The sequence below is a fragment of the Chroicocephalus ridibundus genome, chromosome Z (assembly GCF_963924245.1).
Source record: "Chroicocephalus ridibundus chromosome Z, bChrRid1.1, whole genome shotgun sequence".
NCBI classification, from domain to species: Eukaryota; Metazoa; Chordata; class Aves; order Charadriiformes; family Laridae; genus Chroicocephalus; species Chroicocephalus ridibundus.
Genome location: NC_086316.1, coordinates 42,916,493 through 42,939,839, shown reverse-complemented (window position 1 = coordinate 42,939,839; position 23,347 = coordinate 42,916,493). Strand labels below are relative to the sequence as shown.

At 41.6% G+C, this 23,347-nt stretch overlaps 1 protein-coding gene across 3 annotated transcripts in view; it reads left to right on the top strand.

Moving 5' to 3' along the window:
• Nucleotides 1-23,347, top strand: part of NTRK2 (neurotrophic receptor tyrosine kinase 2) — a 211,408-nt gene that overhangs the window by 106,917 nt on the left and 81,144 nt on the right. For all 3 annotated transcript variants that reach the window (XM_063321389.1, XM_063321390.1, XM_063321391.1), the window contains one exon: nt 11,400-11,588. In XM_063321389.1, the coding sequence (XP_063177459.1) occupies nt 11,400-11,588 (189 nt within the window). The remainder of the gene's footprint in view (nt 1-11,399; nt 11,589-23,347) is intronic.

Sequence of the window (23,347 nt, the reverse complement as noted above, 5' to 3'; positions counted from 1 at the left end):
TGGCTGTGCATGGTTTGTTTTGTTTTGCAGTCTCTGAAGGCAAGAAGATTATTTTTGCAGATTAACTCAGAGATACACAAATTAGGGAAGTTTATGTAGTCTTCTACTTCAGTTGGTGCTAATGTTCTACATGTGTTCATTAGAGTCATACAGAATTACAAAACCATTTTATTCTGCTTTGTGGTATTTGCTTCTAATGGTGGTCAGGAATAAGGCTATGTTATCAGCTTCCTTTAGCAGTTCCTTTTTGAGAGTATTTAATTTCCATGCAAATCTGTTCTGATGAATCTGTTGCTAAGAAACAGCCATGACTGAATTTTTGGTAAAAGAGGAAGTTACACTCTGAGAATAAATGAGCGTCACCCTAAAATACTTGAATTTAACAAGTACTAATGCTATTTAATGCTAACATATAAATGATGGCATCACAGCAGGCCATGTGGACAATTGGGAACTGAATATTACAAGGTGATAGGAAGCTGCAGAGTTAAGAAATCCAGCGAGATGTTAGAAGAAGAGAGGATAGATGAGGCAGGTGGTCAAGAGAGAATCAGTTAAGGAGAGAGAGGCAAAGCTCTTAATAAAGGAAGAAGTGAGTAAATAAGCAGAGGAGGCACATCAGAAAAAAGGGAGAATGCTTGGTAAAATATTCAGAAGTAGTAGAATAAGCATCCTGAAAAAAGAGAAGCAGTGTTTTATTTAGAGCCCTGCAAAATAGAAGTGGTGATGCTTCCAATATTTTAGCAAAACCTCATTGTGGTTTAGAAACCATTTTCACAATTAATGCATCCATTTCAAATCTGCTGTAGATTCAAAAGTGCCAGAGTTTGATTTGAAGTGTGGCCACCTCTGGGATGGCTGAGCTAGTTGGTACTCTGCAAATAGCTTTGAGTGTGGGGCATTTTCCTGCTTGCCATAAAGGCAATTTCAAGGAAAGCTGGCAGGAGAGAGGTGACAGGACGAGTCTCCAGCAGATGAGGCATCATATGGCAGGGAGGAGGAAGTGTCTGTAAACGGCACTAGAGGATCAACATACAGAGGCAAGTCACTCAATTTGTGCAGCTAATCTTATAGCTTGTGAGTGATGCTGCTGGGACAGAAATTTGACGTGTTGCCTTTCTATCCATGAGTGTCATTTGCTCCGCCACAGTAATTTTTAGATCTGCATTTGAAGAGGATTTTCAGTATGAAGGCTTCACTGCCTTAGGAATTGTGCTTGGGGAAAGAAGGGTGTTGTTTGCAGGCAATTCTGCATCTTTGATCTGAGGCTGTATTGGCAGGGATATTCCACCAGCAGTCTGTTCATCTCCTTCCCATTTCCAAAGGGGAGTTATTTTTTAAACAATGTCCTAAAAGATCTAATTGAGCATAATCCAGAAGTCTATAACCATGGAAATGGAAACTGATTAATGGAAAGCAATTACTTTTATTTTCTTTATGATTTTTAGAGGTGCACAAAAGCACCAGATGCTAGAGGGAAACTGTTGCTAAGACTACTCCACATTGGAGAACATGGCAGATGCTTCACCTGGGTATTACAAGAATTTCTGGTGACACAGTGCTGTGCACTAAAAATCTTCCCAGAAGAATGTTCTGGCCAGTCTGTTGCTGGCCACTAAGGTTTTCTGAGCAGGAGCTGTGATCTCTGAAGGCCAGGGAGGTGTATAGTTGCTGAGTGCTCTAGGGACACTGTCCTAGAGAAAGCCACAGAAATGGCTGCTGTGGCAGAGACACAAAAGGAATCAGTTTCGCTGTTGCTAAGTAATCTAATATAAATTGGAATAAAATGTCAGGCATTGATGCTTAGGAAGGAAAGTAAGCTATCTCTTGCTTTGTGCTCACTGAGAGCTAGTTTCGGACAGCCTGTCTTCTGTGATGATGCCTCCTGCCATTCCACCAGCCCTCTTCCAAAGGCCAAATACTGCATCCCGAGCATATGCAAAATTTGGGCTATTAGGACCCAAAGCCTGTTCACCCAGGGAGAGAGGGAACTACTTGACTATCTTTCCATCCCGTCCTCTTTAGATGTAGGTGGGCCTTGGGATTTTGTTTTCAAAACCTGTTTTCAAGTATGGGGAATGTTTGGAGATGAAGAGGAGCCAGTCCAAGTCAGTGCAAGTTGGGCTGCAAGATCATCTTGGTGAGAGCTGAGTAAGTAGCAATACCAGATTTCTGCATATGTTGTTTATAATTTGAGCTTGATGTTTGGGTTGATTGTGTGTAATGATTTAGTTTTGTTTCTTTGCAGATTGTCACGTTTAAGGGTAGCTAGTGAGGCTGTAAATGAAAAATGAATTGGAAGCTATTATGCTTCAATGTAGGACAGTGTTGACTCCATAATTCGTGCAGTTTTGTGGGCCTGTAAAAATCTTCCACTCACAAAAAATGAGAAATGATACAAGACTTTGCGTTATAGTGTCATGTAGTTAGCACTTCCACTAATGAAAACTTCTCAGAAATAATTAAGGGGGTGAAACCCACTGAAATAAATGGTATGTAAAGAATGCGATTAAATCATTTGTATTCTAGTAGAGTAACCCACTGTAGACTGTGGATTTGTACATCACTGGTGTGCTTCTCACCTGACTAAACCTATCTTGATTCTGCAGCCTGGAGAAGTAACCTCCAAATGCAGTGACATGTACGTGCTTCATTGATACATGTTATGTATTTGTTGAGCTACAAGCCTCATTCAGTTCTGAATAGATATAAATCAACATTTAAAGAACCCCAAGTGTTTTCCATAAGACCAGTCAAGGTCTACCTTTTTGTCCTATTCAGCATAGGCATGAAATAAAGATTGTTCCGTTCTATTGGGAGGTTATCCTGTATACCTCCTCAGACCTCTGTTTAGGATAAAAGAAATCCCAATTCCCCCATGTTTTCAGCTCATTTGCTTGAATGGGAGAGGCCTGTAGACAGTATCTCTTTACTCCCAAGAAATAATCAGGAAGGGTTTAAAGAAGGGCAATAGTTTCATTAATAATGCCTTTGTTTTTTTTTTAAAAAAGCACACAAACAACAAATACAAGTTTAATATCAGGAGCATTTCTTCACAATCTAGCATATCTGCCATTTATCTAACTATGTCTAACTAAACAGAATTTGGAAAATTGTTCAAGTTGACTACTCCAAATAGCTTTGCTGTTCTCTCAGATAGACTGACTGCCAAAGCAGCATGGGGAAACTTGTGTTGCTTCTGTACATATTGCATTCACCTTCTAGATAACAGAGGATGTCATTCCCAGCCCTAGGAATGGGAATGCTAACACTTAGATTATTTATGCAAAGTGTGGAGGGAAGCAGTTCTTAATCAAATAGTTTTTTAAGTTAAATGAAAGGCAAGAAGGATTTAATTTTGGGTGAATTATTTTTTTTTGCTTGATGCCAACAAGCACATTCCATCTGATCTTTTTTCTTATTGCAGTGATTTTTCACTGTAATATTTTTGAGGGATTGTAATTTTACCCACATTTCCGAGATAGCCAAACCTGCAGGTGGCTATAATGAATGGTCTTGGTGATCTATATTAAAAAAGATAAATCATTTTTTCTTTCCTTCTTTCACATTTTCTGCTGCCTTGTATCCTTACTTCTCTGGCTCACATGTCCGTGTTGATTAATACACTTCATCCTTCCTAGATTTTTGTCTCAGGTCTGTGTTTGATTTGACTACCAATAATGAGAGGTCATAAATTCCTCATTCTTGAGGATAGGGTACATCATTTGAGCTGTAGATACTGCAAACTTGTCTATGAAGTAGTGGGCACCCGTATATCCACCATTTATCCTAAAGCTGAAGGAGGGCTCTAAGTCCCAAAGGCCGCTGTGGTTCAACAGCTGGGGCTGGCAGACCCTCCTGAGTCCTGATCATGACTTTGACAAAGATCACACCTGCAGTGCTGGGCAACCCAGTGAGCTGCGCAAAGGTCCTCTTGTTGCCTCCAAATTGGGAATAATAGTAGCATGTACCTCACCAAGGACGAACTGTGAGGATTTATTGGTTATGGTGCTTAAGAGTTTGAAGATGTGTACCAGATTGTGGTTGCAAGATCTGTTATACAAATGCCTCCCATTGTGTCTGAAAGGAGAAAGAAATCAGCAACCTTTGTGCTGCAGGCTGAGGCTTTGCTGATGGCATCCCTGGGGAGAGCTGGCCCCGGAGTGAGGGGCAGAGGCGGGTCATGCACCTTTCATTGTGCACAGACAGTACTAGCAAATCCAGTAAGTTTTAGAGACCTCATCCTTTTTCCTGCACGATTCTGCAGTGCTGCAAAGGAGGTTTCCTGGAGGAACTGTCTTGCCAGTCTGTTCCAGCCTAGACACCTGTGTTTTTGTTCCTGAGTCCTGTAGGTTGCCTGGCTTTTGGGGAGTGACATGCATTATGAAGGGGTCCCCTAGGGAGTCCTCCCTATTTGGAAACCTCCCTTGCAGAAACTATGACCTCTGGAATGCTCTAGCCTTGTGTGTAAAGCAATGTGTGAATGAATGCATAGAGGGGAATATAGACGAAGTTGTGAGAAAAAAGGCAGCTGAAAGGAACTGACTGGGATTCTTTCACAATCACACTCCAGAATAAAACTGAAGCAAACAAATATGCAGCTGTGGCTCTTAGATTCAAAGCCACAACAAATAGGCCTGATGAAATACTTGAGTGGCTAAAATCTGTGAGCAGTCGTTTCAGTGGAAATTACCCAGATTGTGTGTTTGTTGCTCTCTAGAGGAGTCAGGCATTTGAAATAATTTTTCCAGCAAGAGGAACATGTGTTTTAGGGGAAAGGCGTTTAAGTCAGTGTGACGGACGTTTTGACACCTAGCAATGCTGAAAATTTGGTACTGTAAAGCTGAATAACATACCTATTATTTTGTTAGACTCAAAGGTATACATTACTTAAAATATTCTATGTAGAAAAGAAAATAATCTGGCACTGTAACTTACTTGCTCTGTATGAAAGCAATACAGTGATAACAACACAAATTAGTCTTCTTGTGAAGCTTCAACAAATGAGGAAAGATAAAACATTGATTTGTCACATGAAAACAAAAGCAATCCACTTTGGATTCTTGATCACCCAAATTAAACTTTATGTCAAAGTGATGTGGCTTCATCATGATTTTCAAACAAATGTCTCCACTTTGTTTTGCAATGGTTTTAAGTGAATAGACTCCTAAAGACTGCTTCTTGAGTTTAAACTTTTATTTTCAACCACTTATTCCTGCAAGAGACCTCCAAGGACCCCCCTTCCTTCTGTTATTCAGAGAATGTTAGAAGTGCATGCTGACAGGGAACAGAGGCATTTGTCTGCTGGGTATGGGGGAGTTCTCCAGCTCTCCATTCCGGTTCCCCTGGCTTCTTTGGAGCATGCTCTTGGATGGGAACTGAACTTCTTGGGCAGTGTCAGAAAGTTTTTCTCATCTCATATATCAAGAAGCAACAGAGTACAAGCTTAAACAAGCACTGGTGGGTGCAAATCAGTTAAACAGATTAATGATACCTGTCAGAAGATGTGAAATAATTTATCCTCTAAACACCCAAACCTGGCAAGTCTCGGTTTTCTGAGTCACAGACTTAATGACTACAGTGTAGTTTTTGGCTCCGTGTGCTGCACTGGGATGGAAGGACGTGCAGTGTTTGAGCTGTGAAGAGCAGTGTGCTTCAGCAGGATGGACTTGGGTATAATGTTGCTTGGGGTGATCTTATTCTTTTGTTTTCTCCACCACAAACAAAGGAGAATTAACCCCATAATACTCGTTTTGCAACTGAGTGTGACAGTGACTGTTGAGATGACTTCACTGAGGCTAAGGCTAATGGCTGTTTTCTGGGAGTTGGCAGGGATGGGGATAAGGTACAAGAAGGTTTAGTTGGAAGGTGCAGAGGAGCAAGAAATGCTACTGCTCCGCACATCTGAACTGCTGAGAAGGCATAGAAGCACCTTGCCTTGAGTGTTCCCTCATTAAATGCTTCGGCATCTGCAAAGCAAAGACCATCATTTTAATAAGCCCACTCTAGATTTGCAGAAGAATCTAACTTTGAACAGCTCCACCAAGCAACGTGAGACTAAACTGGTTTCTCTTTGGGAAGCTTATTCCGCCAGCTTTGAATTTTTTCCTTGTATTCTATTTATGCCTTTTAATTCAATTCCCCGTATTCAGCATGCAGCATTTTAAGAGACCAATAATATAAAATAATGTTTCTGTAATTGCATTACTTTCTATTGTGCTGACCTCTCTTATCCAGTCTAATAGAATTGCATAAACATGATCTGATATCACAGTTGCATACAGTTGTTGAACTTAGGAATGCAAAGGAATATTCAAAGTAAAGCTTGTAGCACCTTAGTCAGAAAAAAAGTGTGCCAAGCCGTGATTGATGAGTTGTCTTCCAGAGGGAGTGAATGATAAGATAGTGATTCAAAAGTTAAGCTAAAAAGATGTCTGTTCTGGTAAGAAAGCTGGATCCTAGCTTGATAACAGAAAAAAAAAAAAAAAGTTTGTTCCTGCTAAAGCCTAAAACTTACCTTTTAAGCAAGCAGAAAAGAACTTAGAATCTATCAGCAAGTATGGGAGTCTCATAGGAAAAGAAATCTTGTGTAATTGGTTTTTCAGAACAAGGTATTTAACTGGTGAAAAAATACACCCTTCCCAAAAGGAAAAAGAGAGAAGATTCAGTATGGCTTTGAAATTCAGCAGAGGTGATGCTAACTGATGTGACATGCACTCACTGTCCTGCTTTTGACTTGATGGTGTGCTGTTACCATGTCGCAGCATAGACTGGTCCCAGTTCCCAGAGGAAGTAAGAAGAATGAATGCTAGTGCAAGGTCAGTTGAGAAATCTTCCTAGCAGTCAACATCATTTTTCATGGAAGGAGCCATGGTTATTAAGCCATCACAGCACAAAATCCTCTCTACAAATAACCCTCTTTACCTGAGCTGCCTCGTAACACTTGACTAAGCAGATGCATCCTTGTAACTACACAGCTCCAACGACAAAGTTAAAATTGACTGGTTTTTTGATAATTATTACTCCTATTGTTTCCCAGTAGTGAGCCATAAGTGACTTCAGGGATAACTGGAGTGATATGTGATGCACAGAAGTGTGTTGCGAGGAGAATGCAGAATATTGTAGCCTCCAAGAGATCTTGTTAGAGCTTGGAGAGCAAACATGCAGAGTAAATTGCTTGTATCTTTGACAGAGTAGGTGGAGGGAGAAGTAGATGGACACAGTGCTTGTTTGTGACCACCTAAAGTCTAAGCATATGTGCTTGCAAAGTCATGACAGGTGCAAACAAAACCCGAATGTTCTTTCTGATTCTGCATTTGAGAGCCTCTCCTTTTAATTTTTTCCCTGAGCCTGTTTAGCTGAGTCATGCTATTATTTGCTTTGGAACTTTTTCTGTACTTGGATACACAGGAAGGTCATGTGGATTATTGCAGTGGCAACCGGTAGTCAGATATGTTGCCACAGCCAACTACCTAAAAGTCTGAAATAGTGCAAAGCAAAATACAGACTCAACAAATAGCAGGGTAGATAGGTCTTGGTAGCGTGCATATTAAAACTGCATTAATTCTGATGGCGATAGAAGCACCAGGAAAGGCTGTAGTTTATAATCATGAAACTCCTTCTCCTGGCCAGAAATAGCAGCACACCTTGAAAATGACTTTTTTTTCTCTAAACCTAAGGAAAATCACATTTGTTGGCACCACCAGGCTCAAGGACAGTGCTGAGATGCACTGTTCAAGAGGTAGCACAGAAGTGTAATCCACAGATATTTCAGGGAGGGATGCTGGCACTAGTAAAGGTAAACCGTGGCGCCATTCCAGCAGCAGACAATTGATTGTCTCAACATTCCAGCAGACATTCCAGCAGACAATTGATTGTCTCAATTTTTTGTGGGAAGTGCAGTACGAGAAGTTTGCTGTTTCTTCCTCTCCCCATACCATATGTCAAAGATCATTCACAGCCTAGGGATGTGGGAGGTATTTTGGCTTTATAATAGCTTGTGACTTTCAAATATCATTAGTTTTCTTACATGTTACCACTTTGTCGGAGAGCTGTACACAGAAGGGATTTTTCTTGGGCCTACATGATGCAGAATGGACAAGTTTTTAGCTCAATGTCAAAGAGAAATTCAGCCCCGGGGTGTATAGCTCTCATGTTTCTTCTCCAAGCAGGCTACCGTTTCTCATCTGACCGCAGCTTTTATCTTCTTAAGATAAGAAATATGCTCTAACAATGAAATCGGGTGAAGATGTTGGGCAGCACATTTGAAGGTGAGGAAGGCCTCTGGATTTTTCTTAAAAGCTCAACATGACTGTGAGTCAGCTTTTGGCAATAGCTAATGGCTATTGACAACCCATAATTTTCACTCCCACCAATGACATTTTGTCTAAAATTTTCAGATTTCAGGTGTGTAACCAACAACAGATTTTATAAAAAACAGAACCAGTAATAGGTAACTGAGGGTAATTATCATACTCATTCTGCCTTTGACAAGTAATTTGGTGACCCCATTTCATCTGGATGAAACCACACTTTAAGGTGCTTTAAGAGATTACCCTTCAATTTGAGCTCAGTGCATATTCAGAAAAGGGCAGCTCTAGCTTCTTGTCAGCACAGGTGATGGCCTCATTTTACATCCCAGAAAATGATTTTGCATTACTAGAACATCAGTCACATACAGCTTCGGTGCTGGCCGGTAATTGTAACATGGCTTAATGTATTCCAAAAATGAAATGTAACTTTATGGTAAATGGCTAATCTGGCAAATAAGCAAGTGTGGAAATGGTTTATGTACCAGTTTGCTCACATTGACGAAAAGGTCCTAGCAAAGGGGAAGTTTGAAAGGATGTGAGCTCAACTGCCTCTGATACACAAAATTTTCCATCTGTTGAGTTCTCATTGTCTTAATTAGAGAAGAAATACATAGGAAGTAGGATTTTGAACCCAAACAACTACTTCCAAAGACCATTGCATGAGCTGATTACTTGCAAATGAGTGAGAGGGATCACTAAGTGACACAGCCCAAAGTTTCTAGAGTTGAATTTTTCTTAAACTATTTCATACCGCCAGGAATTGCCTCGGAAACCACGTTGTTTTCCAGGTTTCCTCACCTACATCAGAGAGCTGAATATACTTGGAGCCTGCTTCATACCACACAGAAGACTAATTTTTACCAGTTAGCCTAATGGAGTAAATAGATTTATAGAACAATTGTCTGCTTTTCACCTGCAGCACTTTGTGGTTTATGCTGATTGAAAAAATAGTTCACTGTACAAAATCGGGTCTTGTAGCAGTGCAGAAATGATTTGATGAACAGAATGAGTTTCTATTCATTAGCCCACTTTAACATCTAGAAATGTGTAATGGTCACTTTTCTTTGCCATCACCGCATATGTGGTGGAAGCAAACAATGACAAAAGAGCACCATAGAACAGTAGGGCTGAAAAGGACTTAGAGGCGTGCCTCTATTAAATTACAGACCCAAGAGAATTTGCCCATTTGCTGTAAGAGAAGGGATTTGACCCTCATACTAAAGCTATATTAGTATAAAAGGACTTTATTTTCCCAAGAAAATGTGTATTTGTCAGCCTGCTATTTTGGAGCCACTAGCTTGACATTCAGGGAGTTCAGAGATCTAAGGATGATGGCTAGAAAAGACTGAATGTGGTTTTAAATGCGTTTGCACTCTATTGCCACTGCAGACACCTCTCATGCACCTGAAAAATGTGTTGTGACTTCACATACGTATCTTGTGTGCTACCTGAGGTACCCTTTCCTACAGTTTCGTAGGCTCTGCACTTCATTAGTGAAATCTTCACCAAAAACTCTTAATCCTGTCAGCTTTCCGAGTAGAATCAATCTTTTGAGGATCTGGTTGATCAGTAATGACAAAACCAGCCTTGGTATTAGTATTTCACTTGATAAATTGCAGAGATCTAGACTTCACTTATATTTGTCAACAGTGACTTTCCAGTGAAGTGCAAGGTATTTGAAAAATTACCTCTAATGTTTCAGGCTAGGGTGGGAAGTGCTTTTTCAAACTATGAGAACATTTCCCACATGCACCAACCTAAGACTCTGTCTGGGGCTCCAGCATGTTGCAATGGGGTGACTGGTGACTTGGAGTAAACACAGCTTTTCATCATCCTCAAGGTCCTTTTTGCTGCCCCCTTCTTTGGGGGGACGTTCGCCCCACCTGTCACAGCTGCCCACGAGCTAAATGTGGGTGTTGTCTGAGGATGCCGTTCCAGGATAGGCACTTCCAGAATGTGAATTCTTCCATGTTTCTACCATCGTCTTTTGATCGTTACAATTAGAAGATGTGAATGCTACCCCAAAACCACTGTTTAACATGGATGGAGAGGGAAGTGAAATGTGACATGCCTGATCTCTGCTGGCACATTATGTAAAATGTTGTTGCTGCTATGTGATGATTCTGGTTTTCTTCGAATACTGGATGTAAACTGGACGGTGTAATGTGGAATTTAAATGGCAGAGCTGGATGGGAAGAGTTCAAATGTTACCTGCACTGATCTCGCTGTTAGATCAAAGCCCTCTGCAGCTCACAGAAGTGGGACACTATGCTAAGCAGCATTTTTTTTACCCATTTACAAGGTTTGATCTCTGTGGCACTTTTGATAAAAATATATAGCACAGAGTGAAAACAAAGCAAAAACTGTCACTGAATTACCGATCAAAATAAACTGCTTTCTGAAAAGTGACTAGCCTCAGGTATGGATGGGGATGCCAGTGGAATGTTCCCCAGGCCTGGGTGAGCCCCTCTGCAGTGACCCCAGACTTTCTGGTGGGATGGGAATGTGTCTCACCCACTGCTCTTCTCAGCCTCTGCTGCACGCCTTCTATGACTGTTAAAATTGTCCCTTGCGTTTTGGCTCTCAATCGTGTTGTCTTTCAGAAATTACTACCTTCCCACATCAGGATGAGCCCATATCCTCTATGTCTTTTGTCTTGTTACAATGTCACCTCAAAGGGAGGTCAGGCATTCCCTGGATTTTTGGCAATTATTGCTGTGTGATCCAAGTAGGGCATAAGGTAAAAAAGATAATGTGTGTATTTCATAGCTTATGTCTGAGAATAACAGAAAGAGTTCAACACATTTGGAGATCTCTCCCAGTGACAGATTATGCTGGACCCTGTTGTATTCTAGGTGATCTACCAGTACAAAAATTTGTTTCACATTCCAACTCCTAATGGAAAAAAACCACTGTTCTCCATCTGTACCCAGACATATAAAATTCCTGAGGTAAGGTCAAGAAGGCACACAAAGAGAGCTGTTGACTATGGGGATGAAGGACAAATTGGACCAAAGGAAAAAAGAATTTTCTGAGGGAAGGGAACCATGTGCTGAGTTACAAGAAAATCTTTGTTTCTAACTCTAGGTCCTTCTTCAGTTATCAGCAATGATGACGATTCAGCCAGTCCCCTCCACCACATCTCAAATGGCAGTAACACTCCGTCTTCTTCTGAGGGGGGTCCTGATGCAGTCATTATTGGGATGACGAAGATTCCCGTCATCGAAAATCCCCAGTATTTTGGAATTACTAACAGTCAACTCAAGCCAGACACCTGTAAGTACAAACAACTGTGTGTGTTTCAGTCATTCATTTTACCTGTGCGAGTGCTGGGGCTTCTTAACACAGCTAGCAGAACAAAGTGCTCTAAATTCCTGGGAGTGGAAGGGTGGGGTTAAAATGTGTTCAATTTGTTAAAGGTACATGGGATGAACCGCTTTACATCTGTTAAAGCCAAATTCATCCCGTGTGATGAGTCAATCAAGTCAGCAGTGTTATGCTCAAAGCCTGATCCACATTCCATCCAAGTCACTGGTTGCCTTTCCATTGATTTCAGTGGTCTTTGGCCAGTCCTGTGCTCTGAATGTGTTATTGGGAGAAAACAAATCCTGTGGCAGAAGCAGAAGTCAGTATTGTTACATACGCACTGCTTTTAAATTGATCGTATTGGCAATGAACATAACCTAACTTTGAAATCTGAATATTTGTAAAGTTATAAGAATGACAAGGGTTAAAACTTCAATTCTTTTAATTTCATTGTATAATTCAACCTCTACAGCCGGAAAAGATGTTGAATATTTAAAAGTAGAGCAGAAAGTTGCTTGATGGACAATAAATGTCACATATGAATTCTTTCATGTTCAGCTAGAAACAGGTGAAATGTGAAAAAATATGAAGAGTTCAACATAATTAACTATGGATAGTTAAAAAAAAAAAGTATCCCTAACTTCAGCTGCTATTCTTCAAACCTAGTAACATTTTTAGAATTGGACATCTGAAGTGTTGATTTTTGCACCAGTGATTAGCATTGTAGCAGATAACTGAAAAAATTCCTGAAGGATATTGTTATTAATGGTAACTGCACTGCTTATTATTTTTCATCAGTACATTAAGGTCTTTAACTGTTTCAGAGAAGGTTGTTCCTGCCTCTTTTTTCCTCTTTTTTTTGTGTGAACGTACATAAATTTCTGAAGTTTCTCTGGGAAGTCGGTCCACAGATTCCCAGTATAGCCAGTGAGCAGAGGGCTTGCAACTAAGGGATGCTGCATCCTGTCTGTATCCTACCCTGAATGACACCACTTCATAGCATGAATTGTAGGCTAGGGGCTTACTGCCAAGGTCAGAAACCTTCACCTCCAACTTTGCAAAGCTTAAATGTCGTAATAGGAATCTTTCTTGACCTGTGCACGAGGGCATGTATGCATCTGCATGACTTGTAAGGTTGCAAAGACTGATGCTGGACTACCTACGTATCTTGTGAATATTAATGCTCATCTACATCTAAATTGTTGCACTAAGCACAATCCACAGAAGATGTTTCAGCAATTCAATGGAAGATCTTTTTCTGCTTTCTATTGTACATCCCTGGTGCTTGCTCTTACCATAGCATTTTTGTGTAGCACTATTTTGTGATTAGAAATGCCCCATTATCTCTTCTACCAGAGGATATTTGAATAATCTGGCCTAGTATATGCAGTGGGATGTGTAAGGTAATCACTGAATTGCTGGTACTTGATCAGCCCAAGGAAAATGTTATACAGATGCATTCTGATTAGAACATTTAATCCTGTGAAGAAGAGAAGCTACTAAGGAATCAGAAATGGGCAACATGCCCACTAGAGCTCTCTAATGTTATAAAAAAGGCCATGCTTTTAAATATGAGGCTACTGTGCCTCCGTTCGCAGCTGCATTAGGCAACATTATAATGGCTTTAAATAAACATCAGTGATTACAGAGTATTTAACTTTCAGCATTAATGTTAAAATAACATACATGCTGTTCTGGGGAAAAACCCAAACTGTACCCAAACACAGAATTCTCTCACATTTATTAAGCTGAGCATTAAGTACAGACATATTAAATCACTGCTGACTAGTGCTAAGTAGGTCCTGATCCTAACAATATGTAAGTCTGTGTTTGGTCTTATGTGCTGCAGTGAAACTCACATGGTGTTGGGGAAATTAATGACAATACGTGAAGTTCAGTTTGTGCATAAATGCTTGCAGGGTGCAGCTCAAGACTTTGCTACGGTGCTCTGGGGAGGTTTATGGGGCTGATGTGCTGCATTCTGCCACATTACCATGGTGGTCCCAGTCTTTGTGGTTTTATTGCTTTAGCAGAGAGAATCGGGTAAACTGTGGCAGTGTATAAGCCAAGGCAGATTTCTCCTAGCACACTGAGTATCTATCCAATTAAGAACGTAATTAAAATCGTCTCAGACAAAAATGGTATTCCCATAAATAATTTCACATATACTTTCTTTCTGTGTCTCTCACTCTTATTATTACAGAGCTGCACTTGTCCTTTCTTAACCTGCCAACCTTCTCCTGATGTGTATGTCTGGTATTTATAAACCTCTAAGCTAAGTAGCTCTTATACCTTTTTCCTCTTTACAATAATGCCAGCTCCAGATGTCATCTGGTTTCTCATCTCCAGCAAGATAATTAACATTTATTTCCTATCTCGTCTAAGTTCCGTTGTCCGCTACCATTAAACACAGCAATCACTGATAGTCATGCTGGAAAGGATTCTTACGTATTTAGCATATATTGGTCTGTGGAAGGAGGTGAGACGTTGAGCTAGGTGATTCTGTACACAGATCATATTGCAGTTTTCACAGAAAGATGAAGGAGTATGTCTGCTGTGAGTAGCAAGTCGACTTTCTTTTTTGTTATCTACTTAAGCCAAATTTTGACTTGTCTACAGATAAACATTTCTGAATACAGTGGTATCAAGCTCCATTGCAAAGTATTAAAAGCGTGTGTATTTAAAAGGAAATTAAAAAGTTGGTTGCAGTCAATTTAGTTCGAAATTCCATCACTGTATCAGTAAATTGGTACTTTCACTACTGAATAGCTAAATCCCAAAGAGTGATGGCTTCTAAAGAGTCAGTCTCAGGCTAAAAGTTAAAACACTTTCCTCCTGTTGAGAGACAGAGTTTGAGGTGGGAAAAGCAAACTGATAAAGACCAAAGACCCACTGATTTGAGGGGCTGGGTTTCAATCATCACTCAGGAGGACTGAATTTCTGTCCCAGATTTCAGCACAAATGCTCATCTGTACCTTTAATTGACATAACGGTGGAAAATTACTTTTCATCTTCCAACTGGGATTGGCTGATATGTCCCATCATATCAGCTGCTCATCATCTTAGCTACCCGTTTTCCTCACCAGCAAACTCACTGATGCTTCTTCAGCAGTTGTTTGTGTGACACCCTGTCCCGGCACTCCTGGCTTTTCTTTTCCCTGCCATGTACCCTTGGTTGCTGATGGCTGGTGGGCTTCTCTGCCACTCCAATATCCTAAATATTTCCACCTTGAAAGTTTACAGTCTGTGGTGCACAGACATGTTTCAGACACATACCAGACTTCTTGGTTCCTTTTTGTGTCAAATCCAAAGGTTTTTCCTTTTTGGCAGTACTTGGCTAACAGTAACAACTCTGATTTCAGTTGTGTGAGAGAGAGTCCGCAGCCTGGATGTGGTGAAATGCTCTTTGCACTTAAGTCATTATAAACCAGGTTGTGCTGTATTAGCGTCAGCCTGCAAACCTCTTGCCTGGGAATTACCAACAGTATTCAGTTGTTGCTGTTGAAAATTGGGCCCTAACTTTGTAGTGAAGCAACATCACCAGGTGCAGAAACCTTGCATGGATGGCAAACCTTGCAAAGGTTTTTGTCCCCTGAAATTAAATGGATGATGTAATATCTTGTAGGCATAGATGCTATTTCTAGATGGTTAGCTTCGCTAATTTTATGAGATGTTACAGCCCCTAAGTTATTTGGTATTTTAATTAATACCATGGTATTTCAAAAATCACTCTTCTACATCTCTGCACAGAAATTGTAGTTGCCAACTATATCACCCCATTACTATTACATTTCTGTGATTAATCGTGGAAATGCAGTCAGTAAATAATATTGCTGTGTTGACAGTAATGTGAAAAGCAAAACCTGAGGAGGGGCCATGCATAAAACATCAGTGGAAGTGCCCAGGATGAGATTCTGCTTGCAGGTGGTTTTTGGGATTTTGGAAATCAAATTGTTCTCTGAATACCACCCCAGTAACTCCCACCCATGCCCCATGAAGTCACCATGGTTGTTTCGGTGCAACTGAAAGGAAGGCTGGAGCTTTGCCCTTTTATGGAGAGGTTTGCAAGCTCCAGGGTTTATCGTTGGGTGTATAAATAGCAGCTGCACTGACATCAGTCTGCTGATCCATACTTGCAACTCACTTGATTTCATCCCTAAAGATATTATCAATGATGGAAAATAGCATACTGGGCAGGCTTGTTGACTTGACAGTGGATGGTTTAGTGGCAAGATGTTTTCAGCGTCTGGCCATACATATAGCCATTGCATTTCAGATGATGTGGTAATTGTGGCTTTCATATGGAAAATTTGTATATCTTCATGAGGTAATCTTGCTATTTCATTTATATTTCTGCAGTTTGGGATTGTGTTCCTTAAAGTGCAGGAATGTGAATGTGTGATTTGGATATTTATTATTGTTGGCCTCTGTTAGGGAAAGTCTGAAGCTGATTACAAGTTGGTAGAAATAATTTTTGTAAATTAATTTTGATTTATTTTGCTGATCTGAAAAAATGAATTTACAGTCTATAGCTCCAGTTCCACAGTAAAATTGCTAGTTGCATATGCAAATTTTAAAGACAGAAGTTTTTAGAGCATCCCTCTTCTATCCCATTTTGAACACTGAATTTTTCAATTTGTGCTTAGGGATTTTCACTTACGTTTCAGGAATTGTAACACCATTTAGTTAAAAGTGAACTCAGTCATTTTATGACTTTCCTTGTTCTTTAACTATAGATTTCTTTTTAACATATACGTAGCCAGGATTTGGTTGTCCCCGTTAGGCAGGAAAGTTGCAGCAATGCTCTGCTTCAGTCCACCACCTTCTTGAAAGACTTTTACAGGATAAAAGAAGCAGGACTGTTATTCTTATCATTTTGTAGAATCATAGAATCATAGAATGGTTTGGATTGGAAGGGATCTTAAAGATCATCTAGTTCCAACCCCCCTGCCATGGGCAGGGACACCTCCCACTAGACCAGGCTGCTCAAAGCTCCATCCAGCCTCGCCTTGAACACTTGAGGGATGGGGCATCCAGAGCTTCCCTGGGCAACCTGTTCCAGTGCCTCACCACCCTCACAGTAAAGAATTTCTTCCTAATATCTAATCTGAATTTCCCCTCTTTCAGTTTAAAATGGTTACCCTTCATCCTATCATTACACTCAATCATAAAGAGTCCCTCCCCACCTTTGCTGTAGGGCCCCTTTAGGTACTGGATGGCTGCTATAAGGTCTCCTTGGAGCCTTCTTTTCTCCAGGCTGAACAACCCCAAGTCTCTCATCCTGTCTTCACAGGAGAGGTGCTCCAGTCCTCTGATCATCTGCGTGGCTCTCCTGTGGACCTGTTCCAGCAGGTCCATGTCCTTCCTGTGCTGAGGACTCCAAAGCTGGACACAGTACTCCAGATGGGGTCTTACAAGAGTGGAGTAGAGGGGTGGAATCACCTCCCTTGACCTGCTGGCCATGCTTCTTTTGATGCAGCCCAGGATGTGGTTGGCTTTCTGGGCTGCAAGCGCACATTGACACCTCATGTTGAGCTTCTCATCAGCCAACACCCCCAGGTCCTTGTCCTCAGGGCTGCTCTCAATCCATTCTTTGCCCAGCCTGTATTTGTGCTTGGGATTGCCCTGACGTGCATGCAGGACCTTGCACTTGGCCTGGTTGAACTTCATGAGGTTGGCATGGGACCACTAATTGGGCCTGTCCATGTCCCTCTGGATAGCACCCCTTCCCTTCAGCATGTCAACAGCACCACACAGCTTGATGGTGGTGTCAAACTTGCTGTGGGTGCACTCAATCCACTGTCTATGTCTCCGACAAAGATGTTAAACAGCACTGGTCCCAGTACCGAACTCTGAGGAACGCCACTCATCACTGTTTTCCATTTGGACATTGAGACGTTGACTGCAACTCTTTGAGTGTGGCCATCTAACCATTTCCTTATCAACCAAGTGGTCCATCCACCAAATCCATGCCTTTCCAATTTAGATACCAGGATGTCACGTAGGACTTTGCAAATGCTTTGCATAAATCCAGGTAGATGATGTCGGTTGTTCTCCCCTTATCCACCAATGCTGCAGCACTGTTGTAGAAGACCACCAAATTTGTCAGGCATGACTTGCCCTTGGTGGAGCCATGTTGGCTGTTACCAATCACCTTCTTATTTTGCATGTGCCTTAGCAGAGATTCCAGGAGGAATGATCTTGCCCAGCACAGAGGTGAGACCGACCGGCCTGTAACTCCCTGGGTCTTCTTTTTTTCCCTTTTTGAAAATGAGGGTTACGTTTCCCCTTTTCCTGTCAGTGGGAACTTCACCAGACTGCCACGACTTTTCAAATATAATGGAAAATGGCTTAGCAACTTCATCCACCAGTTCGCTCAGGACCTGTGGATGGATTTCATCAGGTCCCGTGGACCTACGTACCTTTAGGTTCCTTAGATAGTCTCAAACCTGATCCTCTACAGTGGGTGGTTCTTCATTCTCATAGCCCATTTTTTGCCTTCTGCAACTTGGATGGTGTGGTTAGAGCCCTTGCCAGTGAAGACTCAGGCAAAAAAGTCATTCAGTACCTCAGCCTTCTCCATATCGTGGTTGACCAGGTCTCCTATTTCCTTCCAGAGAGGGTCCACATCTTCCCTAGTCTTCCCTTAGTCTTCCCTTTATCTCTGATGTACTTATAGATGTTTTTCTTGTTGCCCTTGATGTCCCTGGCCAGATTTAATTCTATCTGGGCTCTAGCTTGCCTAATTTGTTCCTTGCCACTCGGACATTTTCTCTGTATTCCTCCCTGTCTACCTGTCCTTGCGTCCACCCTCTGTAGGCCTCCTTTTTGCTTTTGAGCTTGTCCAGGAGCATCTTGGTCGTCCATGCAGGCCTCCTGGCTTTTTTTGCCTGACTACTTCTTTCTTGGGATACACTGTTCCTGAGCTTGGAAGAGGTGGTCCTTGAAAACTAACCATCTTCCTGGGGCCCCTCTCCCCTCCAGTGCCTTTTCCCATGGAACCCTGCCAAGCGAATTCCTCAGCAGGCCACAGTCTGCTCTCCTGAAGTCTAGGACTCTCCAGAGCTTGCTGGGCATCCTCCGAGCTGCCCTAAGGATCTTGAATTCTACCATTTCATGATTACTGCAGCCAAGGCTACCCTTGAGCTTGACATTCCTCACCAGCCCCTCCTTGTTGGTAAAGACAGGGTCCAGCTTGGTTCCTCTCCTTGTTGGCTCCCCTACCATTTGAAGAATTTGTCAACACATTCCAAGAACTTCCTGGATTTCTTGTGCCCCGTTGTGTTGTCCTTCCAACAGATATCAGGGTGGTTGAAGTCCCCCATGAGGACTGTCTGTGAACACAATGCCACTCCTATCTGTCTATAGAGAGCCTCATCTGCTCTATCGTCCTGGTGAGGTGGCCTGTAGCAGACCCCCACTGTAATGTCACCCACCCCATGTTCCCTTTAATCTTGACCCATAAGCTCTCTGTTGGCTCTTCATCCATCCCCAGCTGGAGCTCCATGCACTCCAGCTGTTCATTGACATAGAAGGCAACACCCCCTCCTTGTCTCCCCTGCCTGTCCTTCCTGAAGAGTCTGTATCCCTTCATTCCAACACTCCAGTCATAGAAGCCATTCCTCCACTTCTCCCTGTTGACAATGAGATTGTAGCCCTGGAGGCGTGCACACATATCTAACTCCTCTTGCTTGTTTCCCATGCCACATGCATTTGCATAGAGGCATTTCAGTTGGGCACCTAATTAGACTGACTTACGTGCTGGAGCAGCTGCATTTCCTTCATGCTGCGTTTCTTATCATAACTCCCACAGTACTGGACTTACCTCTTTAAAATCATATGTCTTGGAGTCTGGCGATGATGTCAGATTTCATTTTAGAATGAAAAAAATGTGAGGAAAAGCTCGAGAATGTGAGCCAGACCCCAGGAGGCTGAGAAAACAGGAAAAAAAAATTGGATTTGTTTTTCTTCTGTTCATTACATTGAGATTCTTTTTAAACTCAGTTTCATGATTTGGGAGCATTTGAGCATGGCAGCAGCATGTGAGGGTGCAGAGCTGGCCCTGCTCTGCCAGCCTGGGGAGACAGCCCTGGCATGGCTGCCACAGAGAGCAGAGGGGAACAGCCAGCCAGATACTGGGATCCACTGAGCTGCATTTCCTCTCCCAGGCTGTTTGTGTAAGCTTGGAGCTACTTGTAGTTCAATACCCAGTTGTTTCCATTGCTCTGATCACTCACACCCTGCAAGGCAGACTGGTTTCTCTTCGTTTTGGAGTAGGCTGAGAACCTTCTCTCCAGCCCTAGCAGTGTGCCATTTGATATGAAGAAAGAAGTTTGTATTTCCAGGGTGGGTTCAACAGAAGGAGGAGATGTGGTCACACAGTGTGTATTCCTCAGGCGTTCTTGTCTCAGGAGTACCATAGCAGAGCCTGGCCATATTTCCTTGCTGGGTGCACGGGCTCTCACTGCAGAGCTGAGACATGAGAGTCTGGTGATATGAAAGCTACAGGCGAGAAGGAAAATTCACCAAGACACCCTCTGCACCACTGGGATATGCTAGGCCTCTGACCTAGAGCAGTAGATTTGTTCATTTCTGCGTGCTGCTCATCCTGCACACACAGTGTCCTGCAGAAAACAGCAATGCACAATGAGTACTGCTGCAGCTGACAATCTCCATTTGACTTTGTTTCCCATCTGACAAATTTTGGTGTGTTTCACATTGTATCTGTCACCCTACACTCTCCTACAGTTTTGAGGAATAGGGGTAATTTTTGACAAACATTACAGGGTAAAAAATAGGCTGAGTTGGTCCCTGTGCACAGAAGAAGAGTCTTCCAAGAGAAACACTCTGTCAGCATTTCCATCTCTTTTGAAAGGCTTTTATATCTGAGTGACCACAAAAGAAAGGCTGCTGTAGTCGTTTCTTAGCCAGCTAAGACCTAAGCCTGGGGATTTTCCATTAACTCCCAAAGTTCACAAAGATGAAAATTTGTAAGCAGCTCATTTTCCTATAAAAAGACACCATGACCTCAACAGCCAGAATGCAGAGGACCAAAACTGATCAATCTTAGTGAAATCCAGACTGAGAGGAAAAGCCTTGCTGTCCAGGCTGAACTTGCCAGTCTTGACATTCATCAGTAGTCGGGATTCAGAGGTTGGGAGGCTTAACAAGACACTGACTTAGGATCTTCAGATGCTGAAAACCAAAAAGCTTTAGATGCTGAAAGCTGAACATGGATGAGGTTGAGATTACAGGGAGGAATATACATAAAGTATTTACTGCTTGTAAATTGTGTGCTTTGCTCTGGAGATATTTTATTGGCAAGGTAAATGTATGAGAGAGATATTGTCTGAATAAAGATACAAAGGTATATGAAGGTGTATTTTGTCATCTTGACTAAATAATTTTGTAGTTTGATTGCATGTTTTAATCTCTGCTTGCAGTCACCATTTAAAATGCATGTCTTTGCAATTGTTCGTCAAGTCATACATATGTCAGAAATCGGGGATGTATTTCATTAGTTGCATTTGACTTTTGTTGACTGGATGAGAGATTTATCTCCCAGACCATAGCATAGTGAGTCTCGGATATTTTTTGTGGTCATATATTTCCTTTGCTCAACAAATCAAATGTAACAGGTAATACATAAATCCAGAGAAATTAGATTTTTTTAACTTCTGCTTCTCATTCTGATATTCATCAGACCTGTGTTTCTTTTGTTTTCCAACGTAATGGAAGAAGTTGTCCCAAAGGCAGAAGCCTTCAACTTGAAAAGCATGCATTTCTACCTCCTTAAAAATCCAGAACTGGATAGAAAGGAATATTTCCACATTTAGCGTAGAGGTGAACCTACAGAATCACTTTTGTCCCCAGAAGGTACTTGTGTTGAAGTCTTAATCTATTCATGAAGTCCATTTACATCTAATAAAAAAGGCAAGAAATCATGCTTTCAGCAAAATATTTGCATTTCATCACAGAGAATGTTGTTCTGTGACCTGAATTATTCGGTAAACTACTTGCTCTGAGAGTCCAAATGCTGGAAGTGCAACTGCAAGAAAAACCATCTTGGACTCTGATCTTTAATTTATAAATAGCATCAGTGTTATCACCTGGAAACACAGCACGTGAAACATACTGGCTAAATAGTGGATGTTATAAGGAGATCTGGGCAATGGAGATACAAAGTATGCATTTCAACTACAGAGACAGAGCACAAGGCAGGCCAGCGTGAAACGTACACTCTCAGGAAAGTGTCCAGTGTCAAAATTCAGGTAGGGTGTGCACCTTCTTGTGTAAATTCATCCAGTAAACTTCAGGTAAGCCCACTGCTCTTCTTCAGCAAAGCTCTGAAATGCACTGTCAACATCAAGCCAACCATGGGCTTGATGCAACCAAGAGCACACTTAAGGACTTTATGAAATATAAAGTGAAATTAAACACGTACACAGGCATTCTCTGCAATTAGGGTATTAGTCAAGATCAAAAAAACACAATGTGGTGCTTTTTTAGTAGGTGTACATGCCAATCTCAGTGGCATTGCTACATTCAGTTTGTCATTTGACAGTACATCTGTATCAGAAATACATACACTATTTTGGCACCAAAATATGTAGTAATAAGTAAATGACAAATAGCACCGTTAATATTGTAAAGATTACATTATGCCTTTCAGACTCCATACTGCATACTAAGTTCTATGGATGTTGATTTTATATACAGAAAGCTGCATTATATAAAAGCATAATGGAAAAATAACATGACAGACGTTAAACGGGTTGTCATATTTAAGCTGAATGGAAAAAAAAAATAATCCATTGTGAAAACCTGCTTATCACGAGCCTAAGCATGAGAGCAGGATTGGGCCTTGGATTTATTCCTTTATGTCAATGAGAGTTTTGGCTGAATAAGAAATACAGATCCTAGGGGAAGCAAGGTAGTTTCAATAAGAATAAAATAAGAAATTTTAAGTCTAATAAATACTAGAGTGTGAGAAGATCAGATGTAAATCAAATAACTTTGTAACCAAAATTATTTCATAAATCCGACTTATAATTTTCTTGAGATCATCACCAAGCAAGTGCATCGTTATTAAGAAACATGAGTGTGTAAAATGCAGTTGGCCCTGGGCACAACCTCACCCAAAGATGAATTTTGGGAGAAAATGATCAGGAATACGGTTGTCCACAATAAGCATCCGTTAAAACAGGGTAGTATTTATTGCACTTGCAGTGTGAGCCATGTTGGTTTTCAGCTGTATATAACATCTTCACACCTCTTGCCAGTAGCTGTCTCTGAGGAAGTAAGGCTGTAACTGCTTTGAGGCTGTGACCTGTGAGAGCAGTTTAGCTCTTCTGGAGGAGACCTTGTGGTTGGCTTTGCAAGTTTGCAGATGTGCCCAGTGTGCAGGGAGGCCCTGCATAGCAATGGGTTACGTTACACCTGGAGCCAGCGGAACAGGAGATGGATCCACAGCCCACTCTGAATATATGCACGCCCCTACTATTTACGTGTTTCTGTGTGTGAATGAGGGTTTATTGGCTTGCATGGCAGCCCATGCGCCCAGCAGGAGTTCACCTGCTCTGTCCCTCCCTTTCCTATATCATTTGTACTCTGGCTATCAGATTCTGTGGGAGAGGTTCTTTCCCCACTGGTGCTGGATCCATGCAGCTGGTATGTGGAAAGCCTTGTCTCTCCCCGCAAGCAGGAGGGCTTATCAGCTTCTTTGGGGT